Source organism: Telopea speciosissima, chromosome 10 (assembly GCF_018873765.1).
Source record: "Telopea speciosissima isolate NSW1024214 ecotype Mountain lineage chromosome 10, Tspe_v1, whole genome shotgun sequence".
Taxonomy (NCBI): domain Eukaryota; kingdom Viridiplantae; phylum Streptophyta; class Magnoliopsida; order Proteales; family Proteaceae; genus Telopea; species Telopea speciosissima.
In genome coordinates, this window is record NC_057925.1 from 50379581 (window position 1) to 50396776 (window position 17196).

Genomic DNA, 17196 nt, shown 5'->3' on the forward strand with positions numbered 1-17196 from the left:
TTGCAACACTGCCCCCTTCTCTCCTCCCACCTCCGCCCTTACCCATCTGAAACCCTCGGCGAAGAACAAAGAAGAAGAAAGTCAGCCAGTTGCTAGCCCCCATTTTACGCTTCGTCGTTTGACCAAAGGTCTCTACTTCTTCTTTTGCTTCATCGAATCGGGGTTCTAATGGCTGAAAACACTGAAGTGAAAAGTATGGCAGAAGCTGAGAAGAAGAAAGAGCTACATACAACATCATGGCCTACTCATCTGATTTCATTTTATATCTAAGTGATGTGGTCACCAATTTTTATTCAATGTCTCCAGATAAATGTTCTAAAGGTTATAAAGAAGTGGGAAGTAGTTTGGAAAACAAGAAGAAAAGAGAAAGAAAACAAAGGAAAGTCTACAGGGAGAAGTCCCTTAGAACACGTAAAATAAATGGATTAAGAGGATCACAAGTTCATCTTTATTCATCAGTTGTCCACAAGTTGAACAGAACACAAGTTCATCTGTTCCAAACCCATCTTGTACTGCCAACACATCTCAATAAAGGCAATCCAAGCCTGAGCTCCAAAACTTCAACCCCTGCTGAATAAATGGATTAAGAGGATCAAAGGAGATAAAAAAAAAAAAGAAAAAAAAAGGAGAGATTGGTCGCTGCCGCAGTTGATTGGGTCTTCTCCCTAGGGCAACTCAGATCCTAGGTCCCTAACCTCAACTATCTCCTCTATCATGGGATATTAATTTGAAACTAGACCTGACATTCCTTCTTCCGCCAGACCCAGGTTCATATCCATCAATCCCTCTTATTGCAGGTTTTCTCAATTTGATTTGTAGCACTGCTGGGAGGATTGGTAGTTGCGATTCACTGCCTGAAAACCCACATCGATTGAGTTCCTCAAGAGGGAGATCCCATCTTGAATCACATTCCTCGTCTCCGAGAGTTGCAGCAGAGAGAAAAAGAGAATAGGTTAGAGTTGGAGGAGGAGAGAGATGAGGGTTGGATTTGAAAACCGTTGTTAGGATTAGGATTGGTTTGAAAACCATGGTTAGAATTGGGTTGGTTAGATTTTGAATGATCTTTATTTTTTACGATTGGATTTAAAGGTGTCATGTGTCGACCATCTAAGGGATAAATGAGGCAAAATGGAGCATGTTAGTAATGGAGCAGATAAAAATCCGAATCTATGAGGCTTAATATATACTATTTGGTCACCTTAAAACATCTTTTAAATAACAACATACTAAAGCCCATATCATGTTTTATGTTTAAGCCAATGCGGGCTTAATTAAAGCACTTTTAAGTGTCACATGCATGATATAAATTCCAGTTTATATGGGTTATAATTAAAACACTTTTAAACTAAGCCCATATAGTCAAAAAAAGTTCTAAAATAAATTATTTTTATTTTAAAAACCCAAACTCATATGGCTACAATATAACCCACTCATATGACAACTTAAGCACATTCAGGCTCCCCATGTATTAGGCCCATGTGGGCTTAACAAAAACAAACACATAACTACAGGAGAGGGGCAAATGTGTTATTTCTTGGTAGAGTTTCATAAGTCCTACCCTTCTCTTCTTCTTCTTCCTCCTCTTCCCCTAGTCGCCACCAAACCTGCTACTCATTTGCAATATTTTTTTATAAATGCAAGAGGATGGTCATGACTCGTAGCCGACAGTGAGAGTCACCAACCAACGACCTAGGCCCACCATCGCATAGCAAAAAGATTCGGCAATCGCAGGCTCTGGCCTGGTCCCAAAGCCAGCAACCACCAACGTTGGGAAGGGCGTGGGGCATGAGGTAAGGAAGGGGTAAGAGGTGTTGAGGAATCGCAGGTGTTTGGGGCTACCAAACTTTACCATGCAGGCTCCCCTTAAGAGGTGCCTTGTGAGACAGCTAAGTGGGGTGGTCATGATGTAAGGAACAATGTGGATTTTCATTTTTATTTAAACTAAAGTTGCATGTCAAACCTACAACATTACCTTTTTCTCGCTAAAAACAAAAATGATATTGTTCCTTACATCTGATTGTGTTTTTCACATCTTTTGTTTTTAATTAAAAGCAAAGGGAAAAGGTGGGCATATTGTCGGGATTGCCGCCTTATGTTTATCTCTCTTCTACCCCCCATGGAATTGACCACCTTGTCTCTCCCATCCCAACCCGCCCACTTACCTAAAGCGAGCGCTGGACCCAACCTCTGTCAAAAAGTAAAACAACTACATTATTTACTATTAGTTTATGTGACCCCAACCCCATGCTAAACTTTCCTATTTTAATATGCATAGGAGCCTCTAACCCAAGTCCAAATTCTTATGGTTGAACCCTATGCATTTTGTTAGATGGACATTTTGTTTTGGTAGCTACATAAATTTTAATTGCAATGGATAGTTTGGAGGTCGTATTTTTTTGGTCTTTTGCAAGGGCTAAAACATGCAAAAAGTCTTTATCTCAACATCAAAGAAGTTAAGTGTAACAACAAAGATATATGCTCTCTTAAAAGTTCCAGTCGATACCACTTGGCCCTGGAACGTTTTACCTTTGCTTCTCCAACTATCTGATGTTACCATGAACTTAAATAATTTTATTTTATTTTATTTTTTGTCTTTTTTTGTTTTTAACAAATTAACACTGCCTCATTGACCAGGAAATTTGTTTCTCATGCAATATTGAGAAAGCATAATTTTGTATATTTTGAAACACATGTATCTTTTGACTCCTTAATTTAATATATAAATTCATTAAAAAAAATTACATTATTTCGTGAATTGTAAAATGTTACTTTTTCTCTCTTTTTTTTAATAAAACAAAACATTATCACAACTCGATGAACATTGATGTTACTTTTTTGCCTTATATTTAAAAAAAATAATAAAAAATGAAATACTAGGATCAAACTATGCAATAAATAATCAAATAAACATGAAAGTCCCCCACCGGTAGGGGAGGCTCTGATAACTATTGTTGGGTGACAGAAGATCCCACCAGTGAGGATGACCATTCGAAAATTTGTAATCATACACAAAAGAGAAATTAAAGTTACTTATAGCCTCACAAGTGCAAGGCCTCCACAGAATTTTATCCCTTCCACAATCGGTTCTTTCCACTACTGTAGCTTTTCATTCCGTCAATATTGGCCACCAACGTCAGGAGGGGCGCGTGGCATGGGAAAGGAAAGGGAGGCAAGGGGTGCTGAGGAATCGCAAGTGCTTGGGGCGGCCGAGCCTTATGATGCGAGTTCCCTTACGGGGTACCTTTTGAGGCAGCTAGGTGGGGTGACCATGATGTAAGGAACAATGTGTGTTTTTCCTTTTTTTTAAACTAAAGCTGCAGGTCAAACCTGCAACATTACTTTTTTCTGATTAAAAACAAAAATGATACTAATCTTGTAAGAAATAGTGTGTTTTCAATTTTTTTTTCAATTAAAAGCAAAGGAAAAAGGGTGGGCATGGTGCCCGGGTCCTCGCCTTGTGTTCATCTCTCTCCCACCCCCATGGAAAGGACCACCTTGCCTCTCCCATCCCACCCTGCCCATTGGTCAAGGCTGCCCATTTACCTGAAGCGAGCGGCATGCCCAACCTTTGCCTAAAAGCAAAACAACTATATTTTTTTGTGAATTGTAAAAGGTTACTTTTTCTTTCTTTTTTAATAAAACAAATCATTATCACAATTCGGTGAACACTGATGTTATATTTATGCATTACATATATATTTTTTTAAATAAAATACTAGGATCAAACTATGTAATAAATAATCAAATAAACGTGAAAGCCCCCCACCGATAGGAGAGGTTCTGATACCAATTGTTGGGCGACGGATCATCCCACTGGTGGGGATGGTCGTTCAAAAAATTTTAATCATACACGAAAGAGAAATTGAGGTTACCTGTAGCCTCTTAAGTGCAAAGCCTCCACATAGTTTTAGCCCTTCCACGACCGGTTCTTCCCACTATTGTAGCATTTCATTTCCGTCAACGTTAGCTCCCTCCAAGAACCCTAGGGTTTCACATACCCCTATATTCAATTTCATATACACACACTAGGGGGAGGAAGAGAGGAGCTCGATATTTGGAGAGATGAGAGAGATTGAAATTCAAATGGAATCAATTCTCTAAGGAGAGAGATTTAGTATATCATATAGAAGCCAATCACCAATATCTCCTAAATTATTTTTTTATGGATCAAATTCAACTATAGTATGATTTAGTTATATTTTGAATTGTTTGAATTCACAATTCAAAAGTATAGAGAAAAGATTCCATGCTACCTCATCTTCCAAATGTTGATATGAGATTTAATTTCTCATCAAAATTATCATCTATTGGATATAATCCAAAAGGCTATGACCAATAATAAACATGCTACATAAATGGATTGAACCAATAGGAAAGGGGTAGGATCCTATTGGGATTACACCCAACTTGCCACATGTCAGGTTAATGCAGCATTCTACAGTGTGATATTTATCAACATGTACACAACCACCCAGAGTGCTTGATAAGAATGTTTTGAAAATTAAACCTGTAACCACCAAGTCGACAAGTACTTTAGTGGTTACAAGTAACAGCAAACAATTGAATCAGGGTCCAACTAATGGTTCGGTTTTGGTGGTTGGTTCATCGGTTTCTCCAGCACCAAGTGATGGGTCTGCCTCTGTTAAACGAGTGATCCCTCCTACTCACGTTGAACCTGTGCTGGACACTTTGCCTCTACATACAGATGGAAGGGAAGGGGATACTGCTGAAAGGAAAGGGGCTTCGCAACAGCCGAAACCTGCAGTTCAGAGAGGTGAGATGTTGATGGATGCTCCACTCTGTTCAAATCGGTTTGCGGCTTTGGCTCCAGCGGAGATAGCTTAGTGTGTTGTTGGTGGAGAGGCTGCAGTTCCCCCTGTTAGAGTACGCGATAGAAGTCCGAGTCGGAGCGGCTCGTTGCGACGCTCTTCCTAGCCTAAATCCTCATGATTAGGTTCGGTGCATGGAATATCAGGGGGATGAATGCCCCTGGTAAGAGGCGGGCAATATTGGATTGGGCTTCTAGCAATCATTTAGTTTTTTTTTGGTATTTTGGAGATTTGTGTACGTTCTTGGCTAGGTTTTTGCACTCCACACAGGAGATATCTCTTTGTATTGACTCTCTTCCCACAACCCTTTCTCTACTACTGCAGAATGCTGCTAGGGGGAAGAAATATCTAAGAATATAATTCTCTACTGGTAATTTATAATATATAAGCTCCATTTTAACCAAAAAAAAAAAAACATGTACACAACCAAGCAGGTGTAACAAAAATTTCTCAATTTAACCATAAGGAATGTGTGTATTCTCATAACCCCAATGTATAGAAAATTCTTTTCTAGAAATTCTATAATTTCAATTGGTTAGTAAAATCATTTCAAAAAATGTTTGTGAAAATAAATATTAATTTTGAAAACTTTGCAAATAATTTACCAAAATGCAACGGGATCCAAAATTAAGTCCAATTAATTACAAATATTTTCTCTCATTAATATTCCTTCAATTAGGGTAGTGGATTCAATGTTGACAGTTTCTTTAGAATGCGGCCAAACACTACGAATCTAGTACATCAATATATAGTCAAGGAGACGTCAATTGTTGGTGTGCCAAAACTCACAATGTGTGACCGCATCGATAAAGACCCTTCAAAACAAAGGAACCAATTATACACTACTGACGAAAATTTCATTTTAATTCAACTATCAGTAACACACATGTAAAATTTTCATATGATTTGATTTTTTTTTTTTTTGGTAAAACGTATGATTCGATTCAATATACAAACCATATGTACATTCGCACTTATGTCTTGGAATCTCTATTTCTAGGTACACATAATACAACGACTATATGCATGAAATGTCCAACCCTGTTCTTAATCATGAACAATTTTAGGTTAAAATCTAAGGACTACCACGCTTGACCGTAATTAAATCATGCAAATTTATTTAGATATTCTATATAAATATGAATTTGATAGATGTATTTTCAACAATTATATACTTTGAAAAAAAAAAAGACATAGTTGAATACTTGAATTTGAATTTAGAATTACTTTCTCAAGGAACTTTCATGAACCTATAGCTGAGTTTGCAAGGACCATGCCTCACCAGTAAGAAGTCATTAGTTACACTTTTCTTGGGTTTTACATACCTATAGATTAAAAAAAATGTTAGCGCCATTTAATTTGGGTTATGGGTGTAAAATCCTCTTGTCCCATGGATCCATCCAAGTTTTTGTTTTGTCAAAAAAAAAAAAAAAAAAACAAAATGGGCATGCACAAGACCCACAGCCCCAAACAAAGAAGATCAGAGCTATTGGGCTTCTCTGTAGCGCAGCGCGACACAGTGTGTAATGCACCATCCGATGATCCTATGTGCTTAGACACGTAGACCAACACCCAGCCACGCCACAGAGGATCCGAATCTGCCGTCAGTCTGTTTTCAAATGTAATTTGGATCAAGGATCAAGGGGTTTGGGGTCATTACATTTCACCAGCTTTATCGATCCTTCTCATGCCCAACTACATCAATTTCGATGGACTGGCAACACATTATAATTCCACCCCCTCCCCAGTCCCCACCCAAAAACAATATTTTTCTTCTCCTCCTCCGTCAAACTGGTTCATTCTCATATGAATTGAACTAAGAAACACATCTCTGCAGGATTTTATTTCCACCAAATTGTGAAGGATAACACTCAAAGAACTATTCTCTGCTATGGATTTGGATTTCTGTTAAGAGGACTAGACGACAAGTATTCAGTGTTGTCTCTTCCACAAGGGAGTGAAGAGAATTAAAATGGGATCATTAGCAACTAATTTCTTTGCATTTTTCTTCTTATTCCCAATTGGAATTCGTCGACTCCTCTGCGCATTCTCTCTCTACCTGAAGAACCCATGCGTCTACAGATCAAAGACATGGTATATGTCAGAACCCAGATGGAAAAATATTGATTTATACGTCCTTCTTATTGCCCTTCCCATTGCCTCATTCTCCGAGATTTTCTTCTTCTTGACGTTCTCTGGTCATTCGACGTATCGATTCGCTTTCATTCAGCAAGCAGCAGTTGTTAGTCTCTTCTGGGTCCTCGTCGTTTTGGTGATTCTCCGAGAAAACATCGACCCTTTTCTTATGCACGAAGGTCTTGTCTATGTTTTCGCTGGCATTGCATTTCTCATAGAGTATTCGCTGATGGGAAAGGGAATTACAGGGCTTGCTGGTCGTGTTTATGAATTGTTAGGTGCGCTCACGCTCTTATGTGCTGCTGCTTGCTTTTACCTTTCCTTCCGGCCTACAGCGTTTTTCGCAGAGGTGGGTCTATCTTCAGGTATTATTTTCAAGGGGACTTGGGTTTTGCAGGCTGGGTTGTCCTTGTACTCTGACACCTTCTCATTGAAGGGTTGTCGTAAGATCCCATTTTCTCCTGCTCAACTGACCACTGATGTTCAATGCGATCTGGAAGATGATAGGTTGAGAGGTGTGGCTCTGATGAATCTACTGTTTGTGTTACATTTGATTGGTATCTTGACCATGAGTTTCAGCTTGTTTGGGGCTCTATCTTGGAATCGCAACTTGAGATGTGGGGAGGGGGCTGGTCCGTCACTGGCAGATGTCGAATCAGAAAGTATGTTGATGCGCCCACTTCCTGAATTTGAGTTGGAGTAGACTTGTCGGGTCTTTGTTATTTTGTATTCAGATTACAGAAAAGTAAGTTTTGAATGGAATTTATCAGTTTTAGTGAATTTCTTCATTTCTACTGGTTTCTAGTTTCATGTTCTGTTCCATTTCTTGCTGTTTTACACGCACAATTTGATTTCCGTAGCACATAATCTAATCAAAATCCAGTTGTATATTCTTCCTGTTCACTTTCCCCAATTATGGAATTAGATCGTCACTTAAATGAAATATCTTGTCGAGCCTATTCAAGTGCAGGAGCTTTAGTGAAAGGGTGAGATATTACAAACAAGCAGCAAAATCCATTATTGGACAGCCAACTTTTGCATTGAGAGTCTTTGGTGGTTAAAATTTGTTTCTGTTTGCTGGTTAACACTCTTCCTAGTCCTGAAAAAGGCCTAACTACTTTGTGTAGACTAGCTTCACTGGTTCCATTACCATCTAAAAGGTTGCTTTCAGAGACAGGTTTACCTGAGCTCTATTGTATGATTGTATCTATGGCACAAGATGGATGATCATGATGTCTGGTTTGTAATGGTTCAAAAGCATTCTTTTTACTACAATGGGTTTCTGCAAGCTGTAGTATGACCACATCCTCCAGCATTGACGGGGATGTGCATCTTTCCCGAGACTTGATAATTAGCATGGCATGTGGGCTTAATTTTTTTTTTTTTTTTTTTTTTTTTTTTTTTTTTGGATTTCAAACCTGAACATCATCAGATGAATGAGATGATTCGTAACATAACTCAGCTAGGCATAAGTCTATCATCTGAAATCAATACTGGTTTATATGTGGTTGCTTCAATACTGTTACAGTCAACAAATTGGTAGCATACATTCAATATGTTACAGATCATGAAGTTAGGACTGCAAGGAAACATAATTTGGGGCATTATTAGAATTAGTCTAATTTGCTATATCTCCTCAAGGAATAAAATTTTGGAATTTTTAACAATCGTCGACGGAATCGAGTGAATGCATGAATTTTAATTGGGGAATGGATTCTCTTGATCTTCTTGCCAAAACTGTAACACTTCCCTTTAAAGATTTTTGATTTTGAGAAGGTTAGCACTTTCCTCATGTACTTACACCCTGCATCAAACCACATGGTTTTCATTAGTAAAAAATGTATTAAAATCAACTGCCTTAACAAACTTACTGTCACTGTTTGATGGTTGGAAGTTCTATTAAGCTTACCCATTCTAGACCTTTGGTCTGGAAAGAGAGAAGACCATGTTACCTGATCCTTCTCCTAAGTAAAAGCTTAAAAGCTGGAGCCATTGTGTATGACTGTACTCTGTTGGTAATATTACCAGCTCTGTTCAATTTACTGACATATTGCAACTTTGCAAGGGCATTACTGGCATTTCAAGTATCTGACATTTAGTTTACATTGAAAATATACCTTTCCAATACAACATAGCATACATTTTGTGGTATCTGGGAACGGACCGTGTTATGGTCTTGTGATATTTTAGATATATTTTATGTGTTTGTATATATTCACCTTGGACTTCCTTATTCTGTACATCTTCTCTTATCCCTGATTCCTGCAGGACCTGCAAGTTGGGCAGAGAGAGAGAGGGTGAAAATTTAGTAAGACAAATATGGGCAGAGAGGGAGGCATTTTAGTTTTAGATCCATCACATGCGCCAGATTTTCCAAACGCTTCCTCATCCTTCTTTGTATAAAGCCTCGGGTACACTGTAGAATCTAGTATTGTTAGCCAGATATGTAGGAAGCAGTGGTAATTTACAGAATCATCAAACAACCCAAGAAAAAGGAAAAATGGAAGTTCTACCTTTACATGATACTTCACATAAGCATAGAAGTTCAATAGACTCCATGCAGTCCTGTCAAGCTTTTCTCCTTCAACATGACGTGAAAAAATATCTGTAAACATGTGATGCGGGAATGTATTAGAGTAAGTCTATCCGGCAGTTTACCAATCCAAAATAATATTAATATATAAAAATACTATTTCCATATATGAAGAAAAATCAATTTCTAAATGTTTAGTGCCCATCACTTGTTTTCCACGTACTTGTGAATTTATGTTCTATTGCATGATGTTACTACATTTGTACATTTGTAAGATCCCTTTCATTTTATAACTAAAAGACTCCTGATATTACAAAATATGATTGGGGACCACTGCCATTAAGGGACTTGTTCTGTAGCCAAATTATCATCTGTTCTTTATCCCCTCATACACCAGAAGGTTGAACTGGTTTCTGTCAAGAACTAGGATTTGGAAATGCTTACCAAAGGAGACAAATCCTCCATTTGTGCTCAGATCTTCGAAAGTCTCTCCTCTTAACTCTGGAGGAGGAATGGGCGACCAGGCGCAAGGAGGTGCTTTAGCCCATTCTGCTGAAGATCCCACATCCATGAGTTCCTGTTTTTATTTCATGTAGGTTGATGAGGAGGATATACTTGAATGTTATCATTATTAACAAAAGATATAACACACTTATAATTTATATTAGCCAACAACCTGGAAGAAGGTTGTCGCAATAATCACATCTGTGTTGTCTCTGAAGCGCATAGGAAATACTGCAGTGATCTTCTTTGGCTGCGAAACATATTGAAGGACTTTCGTAGTCAATGTGAAGTTGCATAAGCAAACATCTAGTGTTACTGTATATGTCAGAATCAGAATTTAACAGAACTCTACTGCTTTATGTTAACAGTATAGTGATTCTATGGCAAAAACTTCAACTTTAGTAATAAAAGTAATCGACACTCAAGTTCTGGGACTGACCATGGTATAACTCAATTTAGATGCACTTTACAAAACTTTATTTCTCAACTAGGAAAAAAAGCCATACATAGGTGGGCATGGGTACAAGCTGTTTCTTAAAATTGCAGACACTACCTATCAGGTTACTGTTATATTTCCTGAATATTTGTTTTTTCTCCTGGTTATAAATAAGTATGATTCCTTGTATATTCAGTACGAAAGAAATTGGATATATGAAAGACAAAGAAATTACCATTCTGATAATAAAGAAAGGCTCTCTTGGATGATAAATAAGTTTGACGGGCTTGTACATCACTAGAGAGATATCCTGGGAACCAAGATTCCACAACATTTCTTTCAGCTGTGAGCTCAATATTACTGCTTGCACCGCGGAAATGTCTGTGATCACCTTCACACTTTCTGAGGGGAAAACAAGTAAAAAAATAAATGCATGTCCTTATTAAGGTATAAATTGATAGATAATGTCATCATGTAATGAGCTATTTATCTTCATTAATTCCAAGACACAGCCTTCTGGAGACAGGTATGTAAATTAATAGAATCTTTATGAATAAAATTGTTGCTGTTACTGCTCCACCATTAAGAGAAAAGAAAAAGCAAGAAAGAAGTAAATAAGGAAATGGAAAGGAATTAGCATATCTTGTCTGGTGCACCATAATAGGGGATATTTCAAGACCATAGCGATCATAGAAGTGGTAAGCAGCTTGCATTGTTATGAGGCATGGTTGTTATAGTGCCAAGGTTAGCCAAGCCACCATGATGTAATGGGTTTCTAGTCACCTAGGATTATTTGGTTTCAGAAATTAAAGGAATTTCCAGAACCAGAAAGAACTATGAACCAGAATTAAGAGAATCAAATATCAGAACATTGGTGGGTCAGATTTGGCAGGTTGAGTGCTCAGTTTACTTAGGAGAGCAGAATGGTAAAATATCAAGGTAATCCAGTGGTCTAATTCCAAGATATTGTGGAATCCTATTTGAGATAGGTTAGCTCAAGAATTAGAATTCGATGGTTTAGTTTAGAAGATTCAGAATAGCAATCAACGAGAATAGAATAATGGATAAACAGCAACAAAGACTCAGCAGAAACAAGAGAAATATTAATCTGAAACCAGATTTCAGAAATTATTTCAAATTAGAGAGATTTTAAGAAATCAGACTTGAACTATGACTATGAAATCGATGGGAGGATGAGTTTTTGAAAACAGAATCAGAACTAGAAGTAGACTCAGGAGAAGGAGATGACTAACAGAATATTATCAAGCAAAACAGAATTAAACAAGAAGAAAAAACCATGCGCTGAATCCCACCAACGCTTCACTGCGTCTCCTTCTCCTGACCTGATTCGATGGAAGGAAGAAAAGAAGAAGAGAAAGAGAAGCGATTCAGGAATACCACCTGAATCCAGACGTGGAATCCCACCAAGGCTTCACTGCATCTCACAGCAAACTGTTGCTCTGAATCTCACAAAACTAGGGGCAAAAACCAAATTCCATTCAACTGTAAATTGTGGGGAGGGCCTAGCCCTCTACGTGTATTTAAGGACTTTGATAAGATTGATTCAAACTTGTCTTAAAAAAGTTGAGAGCCAATTAGAATCAATCCTGGACAAAACATGAAAAGAAAGAAATCAAAACAAAGTAGGAAAGCTCCCCCTATCCACAGGCGGTAGAATTCTAAACTGACTAAGGCTTCAATAATAAGACTTCAAACTGGTCTGGAATTTAAAACAAGTATTCCGGCCAGAACAGGAAACATAATAATAATAATACAATGAATGAATGAACCAAATAACAGTCCTAATCTAACCCCACGATTGGAGAAACAGGTCTGAACCAATTCTGGAAAACTGAACCAGAAAACTGATCTAAACCAAGTCCAAACCAGAACCCAAGCTAAGTTCTGGTCTTCTTCCTACTGTACTGCAACCTGGATCTTGAATCTGCATCATTGATGCCTAAGGAATTCCTTGGTGAGTACAATGCCAGCAAAGTGACTACCATAGTCCAGGTATATTTGCCCTATTACTGGTATCTTTTCCTTATCCAGTTCTTTTTCCTTCATCTTGTAGGTCTGGATACTTGGGCATCAAGGCCCACTTTGTCGCTTAGGGAACGCCTTGAGCTAACATTGATTTTAGTGTGTTCAATCATTTGTCTTAGTGAACTACTTGACATCAGCTGCATGAACATGTGCCTCCATTCACTCTATGCAAGGACATATCCATTGTTAATCATGAACATTATTGTCTGTGCTCGTGACTCCAATTCAAGCTATTTCCTGCCTTCTCCCCATCATCTTAATGCCTTTTAACTTGTAAAACATCATTCCATCTCACTAGTGCATTTGTTGGACTTCATATGCATGGTCAAATTGTCTTAAATGCATTCGTTATATATCCATAGCTAAGTGGTAGAGCATTCGACTGCAGATCTAGAGGTCACCAATTCAGGTTTGTCTGGCCCCTTTCTTGGGACGTCTTTAATATTAGCATTTGGCTCTCTATTACAGAAAAATGTATAAGTTTCTTGCTTAGGTGTGTATCCATTTTTCCTGGTGATGATATTAGTTGCCTAAGTTCTAACTCCTAACAAATCTATTGTCAAAGAATCTAGGCAAAAAGTTTGAGCAATGTGAAAGAGCTTTTCAGTTACAAGGTAGATTCAGACTTAGGATATGCTTGTGATAATTGGATTTATTTTCTTGGTGAATTTTACTTCAGCTGTCTGGGTTCCATTCTTGAAATAAATAAATAAATAAATAAGACTTCATTATTTCGGACCTCTTTCTGGCTGCCGTTCTTATGGATCTCTTGTTTTGAAGTCTTAATAGATTCTTAAAGATTCCTGTTCTTTTAGGAGGAGAAACAATTCTAGATTCAGGGTTGTTTCCCAAGATGGAAATGATGTACTCTCCTTCTGGTGTACGTAATTCTACTGGTCATATCACAACTATGTTCTCCATAAATTTCATGTTAAATCTAAAACAAAAGGAGGGCTACAAGAAAAAAGGATAAGCTGACAGTGCCAGTGCCAAGTTGAGGGGAGATTCTTCCATTATATGTTCCTTCCTAGTTTTCTGTTTCGTCTCTGTAAGCCATTTAGTTAGAATTCAGTCATGCAGTATGTATCATGAACAAGTCCGACTTTGGACTCATAGATGATATTTGGTTTCAGAACCCTGTACTATGTGACCTGTTCAATTCCTTGGTCTCTCCCAGATGTGGAACTTATTTTTAAGAATGTCCATATAGTGTCTCATAACACTGTGCTATGGAAACTGTTCAAGTGCTTGGTTTCTCTGTCTCTCTGTTGTGCATGCATGTACAGTGGTATTCAGCAACAGGCTATTCCGATATTTTCCTCAAAACATAACCAACTGAATGATGAATCTCTAGACTAGTTGGGTCTACTCTCTCCCACAACTTGCATAGAAAAAATAATGAACAAAGGAAAATACCATGTAACAAATATTAGGAACTATAAGTGCATTCATTATGCAAGCACCAATCAACAGTTAGCAATACTTAGTGTCATGAGAAAAAGTACCAAACCTTTGCCATGTGGAATCTTATCAAACTTGAGTCTTAGAGTAAGTTGATATCCTCCTTTAGGGGGTTCGGCGATCTCAATAATGCTAGGACAAGTTCTTTGTACAGTCTGTAAAGTCCTAGGTGGAAGTCCATCACAAAGCAAGATCCCTCTTGACAGTATTGGGGTTGATACTGACAAGTAGACATTATGAGGGTCTGATTGAGAAGCCTACACAACATTTACCTTATCAGAGACAATATATGTTTCATGCATGTAACTATGCAGTGGAAAAACAAATGCAGTTGAATTTTGTTCATTATGTGTGTGTGAATAAGAGGAATCATCTCTTATTTTTCCCATCAACTATGATGGACAACGTGTGAAATATCATTTTTGATGCCATTTACCTGTAAGAACACCTTATGAGGCAGTTGAAATTCTGCAAATTTAAACGAAGGAAAGATCTTGAAGTTTTCTATACATCACCCTTGTCTCACTAATCCAATAGAAAGCATTTATAGACCGAGAACATGAAATAAATCTAAATTTTCTCTCTAGAAACATATCAAAATTGTGAGAATAACTTCAGCAAAATCAATATGTTAATCTGAGGTGATCCTACCTGGATATGGTATTGGACCGATCCAAATTCATGTATATGATGATCAATCTCCATTGGGATTTCAGCACTGTGACAAAAGTGAAAAAAGCATGAGTCATATGGTGGATTTTGATCTGGTTGAAAATCTTCTGCAATTGACTTTGGCATTTGATAAATCACCATAAACATGGGTAAGATTCTTCCCCAAATGGGATCCTGTGGATCTTTGATGGAGAGTCAGCTTGAAACCTTCGAGTTCAAACAAAAGCCACAGGTGTGGTCTTTGAGTGGTAAATATAACTAGATGTTATGGCATGTTGCAAAACATTACAGGCAGTAGGAAGTAAATTAGTTGCACCCATGAGATGGATTCTGCTGATGGAAAGTTATAAATCTACAGAAGGAAAATAGAAATTCAATTGTATGTTTGTTCCTGACTTCATTTTGATGGGACATAGCATTGCTATCCAGTATGAAACAGCTTGTATTTTTCTACTGTCATAAGAACTTGCTGGAAAGCTACATTCTGAGATAGAGAAATCAACTAATTCTTTTTACATGACATTCTCAAATTGGCACCAAGAAAATGTCTAGAAATTCCTTGGTTTGGCATAATATTTATAGAACTGAACTCTATGGACCCTGAACTGTGTTTAGTTAAGCATGTTTAGAGTATTAGCTACTAACCAATTAGAGTATTCTAGCTTAGCAGTCTATATACAGCATATCTGGTCATATAAGGCAAAGAGCATTTGGGAGCGATTGGAGCTAATTCAGATGGACCCTCCTGGGTAAAAAATTAAACCTAGTAAGGTTAAAACCCTTTTTTTCCCCATAGTTCATTGATCAGTGTTTCTTTCCAGCCTTGCAATTGAATGCAATTATTATTTGGTTCTCATCTTCTGGTTAACCAATCAAAAGTTTGTTCTCATAAGCTATAGACACTGCTCTCCCTTTGGTGCAGGTCAGTATAAATCAAAACCATGGATAAAACAGTGAAACATTTTCTGCTATCTATAGATGATCCTATTTATAATAGGCTAAGTTTCAGAAAGGGCGATTACCGGTGCAATTTGAACAAGACCTCCTTCAATGCCGGCGAAGCCCTTTGGAGGCAAGCCATCCTCAGCTTCTGTATAAGAACTGGTTGTCTCTCTTGCTTCACATTGTGGCATATATATATACATAGATAGTGAGGTAGGAATGAGAGTGCTTTCACTTTGTAAGACCCAAAGAAATGAGTGAAAGGAAAGACAGCACTGAGATAATTGGAGGCTACTCTGGTATAGTGAAGTATGAGTAAAATGTACTTTCAAGTTGACAATCATGTTAGCATTTTCCTGAAGCAAAAGCCTTACTTTCCTACTGATCACTTGGATTCAGAAACACTCCAAAATGATTGCCCATCCATCTACCTCTTCAGGTTCATCAAACTCTTCAAGTATAACTATTGTTTCCTTTGTTCCATTAGCTGGACATTATTTGTTTTTGTAACATATCCATGATCTTCCTCAATTGTATTATTTCCAAGTAATCTGCCACGATGAACCGAAAACCAAACAATTGTACCCTTGTATAAGATGCATCTTGTCGTCACCAAGTAGGTGGATTAAGAAGTTGTAACCTTATCTTTTTTTTTTTCCCCTTTGTCTTATTACCAAAAGTTATTTAATATAGAGGCAATATTGTCATTTCACATGGAGAATGATATCTTTTGTAAATGATATAATGATAATTCATTTTTAATTTATTTTGAAAACCTTTTTTTTTTTTTGCCGATAATTAAAATAACATTTGAAAATAAGAAAAGAGACAAAAAAGTTAGATTACAATCTAGTTGTAACTAACTTTGGTTACAACAAGATTTTCCCATTTTTAGGGAATCCGTGGTTTGGAGCATCAGACCACTCAAATGGAATAAATTCTACACACTATCCGAGATCGTCAAAACTGCTCTCCATTTTTATTTTTTCTTCCTATTTTGACCCTAAATGTCCATGATCCGTCGACGGGCGAATCCCTTCCCACCTTCCCATATATATAGGTAGGCCTAAAGGAAAGTTGAACTCTGACTGACTAGTGAGGTGTTGGTCCTTATCAATTGAGCAACCCCTTGGGGTTTACCATGATGAATGTTAACCCATCATGACCAAACATATGGCAATACATGGATGGGTTACAGTAGTTAAATTTGAGCCATTTTTCTTGCTTCATCTATGTTGAAACTTTAGATTCGTGTGGGTCATGAAGGATTACCATTCACATTGCCACTTGTGAAAGAAAAATTTTTTGTTTTTTTTTTTAAGGTCCTACTTATTTTACTTGAGTTTGACCCAAGGTTTTTAAAACACGGAATTGGACATTGGATCGGTTCTTGCGGATTTTAATTTAGATTGGATCTGAATCTGCTGGATTCAGTACTAAAAACCCTAGAATCAGCCCCCTATATCTTAAAACCCATTGATCACAGCCAATTTCAATCCAAATTGATCGATTCATTGATTCAATTCTGATTCTTAAAGCCGTGGTCATCAATTCCAGTCAACCAAACTAGGCCAACTATTAGAATACAATTAAACTAATACATAATAGGCCAAATTTTCTTTGTGCTGGGAGCACAA

At 37.5% G+C, this 17196-nt stretch overlaps 2 protein-coding genes across 2 annotated transcripts; one reads left to right on the plus strand and one right to left on the minus strand.

The window, feature by feature from the left end:
* The first annotated feature begins 6801 nt into the window (after positions 1-6801).
* Positions 6802-7668, plus strand: LOC122643701. The gene has a single exon (XM_043837296.1). It carries the CDS (start codon positions 6802-6804, stop codon positions 7666-7668), a length of 867 nt encoding a protein of 288 aa, XP_043693231.1.
* A 746-nt stretch (positions 7669-8414) lies between these two features.
* On the minus strand, positions 8415-15777 carry LOC122643031 (actin-related protein 2/3 complex subunit 2B). The gene is made up of 10 exons (XM_043836657.1): positions 15640-15777; positions 14597-14663; positions 13995-14202; positions 10674-10840; positions 10175-10252; positions 9943-10075; positions 9479-9570; positions 9325-9381; positions 9185-9236; positions 8415-8769 (listed from the first exon to the last, which is right to left on the minus strand). The coding sequence occupies exons 1-10, from the start codon at positions 15696-15698 to the stop codon at positions 8579-8581; spliced, it is 1104 nt and encodes a 367-aa protein (XP_043692592.1). The 5' UTR covers positions 15699-15777; the 3' UTR covers positions 8415-8578.
* Positions 15778-17196: the final 1419 nt, after the last annotated feature.

Bases quoted from the DNA above. Each gene is read 5' to 3' on its own strand.
- LOC122643031 (XM_043836657.1), bottom strand. From the start codon at position 15,698: ATGGCTTGCCTCCAAAGGGCTTCGCCGGCATTGAAGGAGGTCTTGTTC. The intron at 10,076-10,174 runs GTTGTTGGCTAA...AAATAAAAACAG, and splicing joins TTGCGACAACCTTCTTCCAG to GAACTCATGGATGTGGGATC. The intron at 9,382-9,478 runs GTAGAACTTCCA...TAGATTCTACAG, and splicing joins ATGTGAAGTATCATGTAAAG to TGTACCCGAGGCTTTATACA.
- LOC122643701 (XM_043837296.1), top strand. From the start codon at position 6,802: ATGGGATCATTAGCAACTAATTTCTTTGCATTTTTCTTCTTATTCCCA.